Source organism: Rhinichthys klamathensis, unplaced genomic scaffold (assembly GCF_029890125.1).
Source record: "Rhinichthys klamathensis goyatoka isolate OS25496 unplaced genomic scaffold, OSU_Roscu_1.1 h1tg000001l_1, whole genome shotgun sequence".
Lineage (NCBI taxonomy): Eukaryota > Metazoa > Chordata > Actinopteri > Cypriniformes > Leuciscidae > Rhinichthys > Rhinichthys klamathensis.
The window spans coordinates 5,592,689-5,599,790 of NW_026606555.1; the positions used below are offsets into that span (position 1 = coordinate 5,592,689).

Consider the following 7,102-nt stretch of genomic DNA (forward strand, 5'->3'; position numbering starts at 1 on the left):
ATAATTTAAGAACTGTAAAACATTAAAGGTATTGTTCATCAAAAATGAACATTCTGTCATCAATTTCTTTCTTCTGCTGAACACAAAAGAATATATTTTGAAGAATATGGTTTCCACTGTCGGGCCAAAAGCAAACGTACTAGAGTGTGTTTCCACTGTCACTTCCTTGCGATCTGATGGGGATTCTGATAGCTAAATGCTACTTATGCTAACCATTGCGATAATAAATACATATGTTTGTGGAAGATACCAGAGACTGCTTGAAGAACGTATATCATATATGTATAATCGTGTATTTGTTTTGTTTAATGTTTTATCGTTTCTTCCCTGTGCCTTTGTTGATACCGGAAAATATGCATCAGCATATGTCATAAATTGCATGCACTCCGGTTAACTCGTATAACTCATAACTCCTGCTTTTTCTTGTGAGCTCCCTCTATTGCTCTGGCTGAAAGGATAACAGTATGAGACGAGAGAGATCGCTCAAACCTCCTCAGATCATGCTGTTTTGTGGAAAATTAATAGAAATGCTCATTCTTTCTAAAGAAATGTGTCGTAAACATATTATATTTTGTCAACATTTTTCTAAATATGTAAGCCATTGGACTTAAAAGCCTTAATGGAGATCGCAAATAAATGGAAGCAGGTGCAACTGAATAGGAATGTGCTCTACTTTTATTTGAAATGGTAAAATGTTTGATTCAGCATGACTGATGTGCACTCCTGACACAAATGAATAAATTACTATCATTGGAACCTTTTTTATTGTAAAACGTTGATCAAATATTGATGCTGGAATCTTAAGTCTTTAAGTAAAGACCAAACGTTCACTTCTGTCACGCTCATTTTGCGATCTAGCTAGTTTTCAGTCAGCTGGTGAAACTGTGGGTTGTGTGACGTCGTTCTATGACGTGGTTGCGTGACATCGCTACTGGGTCGACAGTGGAAACGCAACTTGATTTTGGGCTTGGTGCTTGAGGTCCGAGACTCCTGGCCCCACCCGGCACGCTGTTAGCCCTGGCTCGCACTGGCCCGACAGTGGAAAAGTGGCTAATGACTTCCATAGAATAAGAAAAAAAATACTAAGTCAATGGGCCAGATAAACTGTTTGGTTACTAAAATTCTTTAAAATATCTTCTTTTGTGTCCAGCAAAAGAAAGAAATTCATACAGGTTTGGAATGACTTGAGGGTGAGTAAATGACAGAAAGTTAACCAATCCTTTAAATCTGCTTTGAAATAATCTGTATTGTATAAAGCGCCACACTAATAAATGTGACTTGACTTGACGGTAATAATTGAAATTATTTTTTTGTTTCTCACAAGAATCATCCCTGAAACTGGAGGAAAGCTTCACAGAATCTTTACCTCGCTTATGTAGCCATCCTTCCTTCACAATGGCAACATCACTCATTGTGGCTGGAGAGAAAACCCTCGTGTCCCTTTGACTCGGACCAGGGGTAGAAGGTGGGAAGTGGCGGGTGTCTTCAGTCTAGACATTCAGCAGGACAGGTGGTCTGTAGGAAACAGAAGAAACTTTTTTTTTTTTTTTCAAAAGCTATAGGGACATAATAGTTATTGATCCAATTAAATAAAAAAAAAGACTAGTTATTTCTGAATTAGTCAAAGCCACATAAGCTAATATTAATGTAGCTTTATCCCTCGGTTTCAGCTCAAAGTGTGATAACACTTTTCATAAATGCGTCTCTTACTGAATATATTTATATTGTGTCTGTTTAAAAAAGGAAATAAAACCACACTGCAAAGACAAACAAACAAACAAACAAACAGCTGACAGGAATGAATCTCCACAGTGTTTACACCAGGCCTTTGCCTACTTTACAGCTCTGCACACTTTTGGCATTCTCTTATTATTTATTATGCAATTACACATTATGTATAATTTACATATGCATCATTTCCATTCGGACATGGGATACTACAGCGTTTAATGGTCATTGCAATCAGGTCCAGATGAAACCAACAGCACACTTGCATGTGGAAGCACAAACTGAACAATGGACTTTTAGACCTCTGAATGAGAGCCAGTGTGTCTGTCTACCGTCTTTTTTATTAAGCCATCAGTCAAGTGTGCATAATTGATATTTTTCACTTTGCACACAATTTTTTGTTTATTCTGATCACAATTCAAAGCGGAATTCTCATGACCCATAGATTCATTACTGTTGTAGCAGTGCATCCACTACTAATATTGCTACTTTTAGCCTAAATTCATATAATATTTAAACTTTTGAATATAATGATTTTATGTAATTTTAGTGTTTAACTCCATTCATGAGTATGGCATATTTAATCAAAATGTGTTTAAAATCAATCTGTTTCTGTCATTAATACATTCACACCAGTAAAAGAGTGTGTAAACATGGTCCAGAAAGAGTCAGAGTCAATCACATACACAACTGTATGCATAGTTGCACACACAACGTTCCTACATCAGACCCAGGGTACACACATTCTTCGACTTTCGAGTTTTGCAAATTAACTCTTTAAAAGACAATAGTTAGTCACAGTATAGTATTAGAATGAGCCGAGTCAACTGGGGAGTAGCTTTGACTGTAGTTTCTGAGGTCTGTCTGTTAAAGCCTGCTGCCCTTGATGCACCCACAGCTATGCTGCCTCCGGCTGCCTGGAATGCAGTGCGAAAGAACAGCGTTCTCCTGCCTCAGAGCCGTCTGAAACAACAACCCTATGTGAACTTCCCCTCCCCCTGCCTCAGAGATCAGCTACTCCGAGACGCAGGTACTCCTCTGACACAAAACACACACGCATACACAAAACATACCATCACTAACCCTGGGATGACAACACATGTGAGAAGCAAAAAAAAGTTTGATGACATGCAATCACATAATCTATGAGAGAACACAAGCATATGGTAAAAACACACTGAAGAACCATTTACTCACAATGATGCCAAGCAAATGCAAAGGTGCACATAGACCTACAACCCTCGGGCACAACTACCTTCTCTAATGTCTGTCTGTCTGTCTGTCTGTCTCACACAACCCCACACGCACCAGGGAAGTCTCATGTGTGTCTGGTGCTGCCACTGCAGCGTGTCTCTGAGAACGGCCCCTCCCAAAGCAGCCACGCTGTGGGAGAAAAAGAGAGGGTAAAAAAAGTGGGCGGGTGACCAAGCCTGTGCTCAATGCAGCACTCCATATGAACCCAATGGCCTCACAGATGGTCACGTGGCACAAATAAAGCGAAAGAGTGAGAGACAGAGGCCACTGAGGCTACCCACTTCATTCAACATTTCTGCTCTTACTCGTGGCTCAGTGAGAGAAAGAAGGGGTGGAAAAGGCATCAGTGACCCCAGTTTTTAGGAGCGTTCAATGGCATATTTGGCATACTCAGAGGAAACATGTATCGCTCGGTGGTTGCTTTTCCTAAGCTCAGGAGACTTAGTTGTGATTCTTATCTCTTATTTTAGTATCAACAGCATTGCAGATGTTTCTCCTAAATTTCCTTAGGACAAATAAAAATAGAGAGACATGAGAAATATTTGAAAGAAAAAGAGTCAAAACTGAGAATGTGGTAGAAGAAACATAAAACATATCTTTAATCTCTTTCTAGACTCCATTATAGGAACATTTTATTGCTCAGATGTTGTTGTTTTTTATGCCAAGCAAATGCAAATGTGTACATACTGTAGACCTACAACCCTCGGGCACAACTACCTTCTCTAATGTCTGTCTGTCTGTCTCTCATAGAATCTCTCATTTTAGTATTAACAGTGTCTCAGATGTTTCTCCTAAAATTCCTTAGACACAAAAGTAGACACAACTGAGACATGAGAAAGTTCTGAGAAAAAGGTGTCATGGAAGATCTCTTTATTGTCTTGCAGAGGTTGCTCTTTTTTTATTCTTATTTTATGCCATGGGGTTTTTCACCTTTAATGGAGGAGAGATGAGGAGCGAACATGAGCAGGAAAGTACCTTTACCCTGTCGATGTGCTGCTCACACAGCTATGGCTCTGACAGAGGTTTCTCTAAGCTCAGGATACTAAGGGGTGATTCTCTTATATTTAGGGAACGAGGGTTACATACGTAGCCGAGACATTCCCTTTCAGTCGGTCACTCTTGACGTCACTTCAGTGACCCATGAAAAGGAATCCCCTGCCAAGGCGCCACAGCTGCCTTCGGAAAAGGAACGCTGTGGAAGCCACATCCTTCCCCGAAGGATTCATGTTGAGATAATATTTGGAATTACTGAGGTGACACCAATCTCCTAAGAGAGGGGTTCTCCTAAGGGAAAGACAGGGGCTTCCGTTTAGGAGCAACCATGGAAAAAAGCTACATATGGGCACATAAGGCACCCAGCCTAGACCCAGTTCATAAGGATTCAGCGGGATATAGGCCTGGCGCCATATGCTCTGCCACGTAGCCGACCATAGATGGGCCTGCTTCTACACGTTTGAGATGAGAACACAGGAGGGAACCGGCTTTACACGGAGGCTATAGAACCTAGCAAATGTTTTGGGTGTCGCTAAGCCTGCAGCACTACAAATATCTGTTAGCGAGGTGCCACGTGCCAGCACCCAGGAGGATGCAACACTTCTTGTTGAAGGAGCTTGTGCTTCGTAAGCCAAGGCGATGGCATCCACTATCCAGTGGGCCATCCTCTGCTTGGAGACAGCCTTTCACTTCTGCTGGCCTCCGTAACAGACAAAGAGCTGGTCTGAGGTCCTGAAGCTTTGAGTTCTGTCTATGTACCGTCACAGAGCGCGGACGGGACAGAGCAAAGCCAGGGCTGTGTCTGCCTCCTCCAAGAGCAGCGCTTGCAGGTTCACCATCTGGTCCCTGAAGGGAGTGAAAGGAACCTTGACTTGTGGAGATTCATGTGCTGATTGTTGATATCTGTGTGTGTCATCGTAGATTTACTTTTTGTGCTCATATTTGTTAAAATCTTCACACACAAGACCAGCGTCGGCCAATAGTGAGAAGATGAACGAAAGTCTTACGGGGTTGGAACAACATGAGGGTGAGTAATTACGGACAGAATTTTCATTTTGGGGTGAACTAACCCTTTAATGGTAAAACACAATTGTTAGATTCTAAACACATCAGTGAATCAGTCGAATTCATGATGATTATAAAACCATCAACAGGTAACCATCATCACCTGATTTCGTTTCACTTTAGCTTTCTTTGCTGCTGAAAATGTGTTTGATAAGCACACTGTCACAGCAGCCAAAACAGACAAAAGATATAATAAGAGTTAAAAGCCCAACTAATGGAAACACTGATCACTGTTATGGTGACTTCTAATGAAACACAGAGATAAACCCCTGTTAATTCTCAATAAAAACTTTTGTAGACGTCTGACAGAAATAAAGTCAGTCTGGTTAGTAATAAGTGAAGCTGTGGTAATGCTGTTTGTGGAGTTGTTTAATCCTCCTCTGCTGAGATCTTCACAGATTTAATGTCTTCTTTTAGTCAGTTGTAGTTCTTGTTTCCGCTCGTCTCTTTTTCTGTTCTCTTCTTTCCTTCAGTGATTCTGCTTGTTAACAGGCGTATTAAGGCTGAAATGACTCCATATTTAATATACACAGATTTTGTGGCTCAGATAAGGTCCAGTTCTGGTTTATTTCTTTGCTCTTGGCTGACATGTGGCATTTCTATGGCCTGCTTGTGGCCCAGATCTGGCAAACAGGAGCAGTCCGCCCGAGGGCCGTCATTACGCTGCGTGTGGGCCAGATCATCTTTCCACAAATGCCAGATGTGGGCCGGATCTGGGACGTCACAATGTTGCTATGTGGGTCATAAGGTGGTGGTAAGATTGTCTTGATCATCTGATTTTTGACTTTTGAAAAACTAAATATTCACAAAATATTTTTGTCTACTATTCCTGAGTTAAAAGTTGTGTAAGCACGGGCAACTTGAGCCGTCATGCAGGTAGATGTCTCTGAGAAACCCATCTCTATCGTTTGATACACATACGACAAAAAATCTCTATATCCAAATTTATGTACATCATCATGTTATGACATGATGTTGTAGGCTACATAAATTTGGATACCTCGGACATCTCATGACGGCTCAAGTTGCCCGTGCTTACACAACTTTTGCCCGTGCTTACCCCAACACATCAGATGCAACTTTGGCTCATTTCACAAATTCTTCGAGCTTCTTATAGGCTACAACTTATTTCCGTCATGTTGTGGGTAAAATTATGTCCTTCAGAAGTTACTCTTCCCGCTCTTATGATGAACTCTCTCTTGGCCTTGGTGTTCATCCTAAACATATTTTGGTTTTCCCTTCGTTCGTTCGGGATATTTCAGCAATGGCATCGATGCAGTAAGTGATTTTTGAGTTGCGCAGGTGGTGACGTCATGTTGTCTTAAACAGACCCAATATTTCCTCAAAGAAACGAAGGTGTAAATTCTACTGGCGTTTTTTAGTACGGATCCCGGGAAGTCACCTGTAGGATTGGGAAAAGACCTGGCTTGTGCCGGGTAAGTTTTGTACTGTATATCTAATAAGGTTAAGGAAGTCCACTTTAAAATCCTTCATAAAATCTATCCTGTTAATTCCACAATTTTTGTAAAAATATTATGACATTAATAATGAGACATTCTCTTTTTGTGGTCTTTTAGAAGAAGCAGATACCCGTTTTTTTTTTGTAGGCTAATATAACCAATCAGTTTTGGGCTGATTTAAGTTTAGTATTTTCGATCCTACAGAAGTAAACCACTCTTTTGTTCTCAGAGATATGATTTTCTATTATGACAACCCTGATCATTTATCTCTTTAATATGTTGCCACTTGCCAACTATTTTTTGCAAGCTAAATGTTTCATTCATAATAATAATAATAATAATAATTATTATTTATTTATATAGCGCCTTTCCAGAGCTAAGGACGCTTTACAATAAACAAGTAACAATAAAGGCTGTAGACAAAGACAGCAGACAAAACAATGAGAGTGTAAGTACTGAAAGTGAGAAATTATAGATGGGGCGGCACCCAGCAGAATACATAAAAAAAAAAAAGCAGTACAACTTAAGAATTATAACATTCAGAAAATAAGTGAGTTTTGAGCATGGATTTAAATTCAGAAATAGTATTAACAGAACAGAGT

The 7,102-nt window shown here is 40.2% G+C and overlaps 1 protein-coding gene across 3 annotated transcripts in view; it reads right to left on the minus strand.

Moving 5' to 3' along the window:
- The window catches only part of LOC130086533 (RAC-alpha serine/threonine-protein kinase), a 43,207-nt gene extending 40,084 nt beyond the window's left edge, over positions 1–3,123 (minus strand). Inside the window, exons 1-2 of one of the 3 annotated variants that reach the window (XM_056252693.1) lie at positions 2,984–3,123; positions 1,367–1,515 (exon numbers count right to left, since the gene is read on the minus strand). In XM_056252693.1, the coding sequence (XP_056108668.1) occupies positions 1,367–1,412 (46 nt within the window). In that variant the 5' untranslated portion in view covers positions 1,413–1,515; positions 2,984–3,123. Of the gene's footprint in view, positions 1–1,366; positions 1,516–2,925 lie in introns of all 3 variants that reach the window. The other 2 variants (XM_056252622.1, XM_056252773.1) reach the window with 2 other exon arrangements.
- Positions 3,124–7,102: the final 3,979 nt, after the last annotated feature.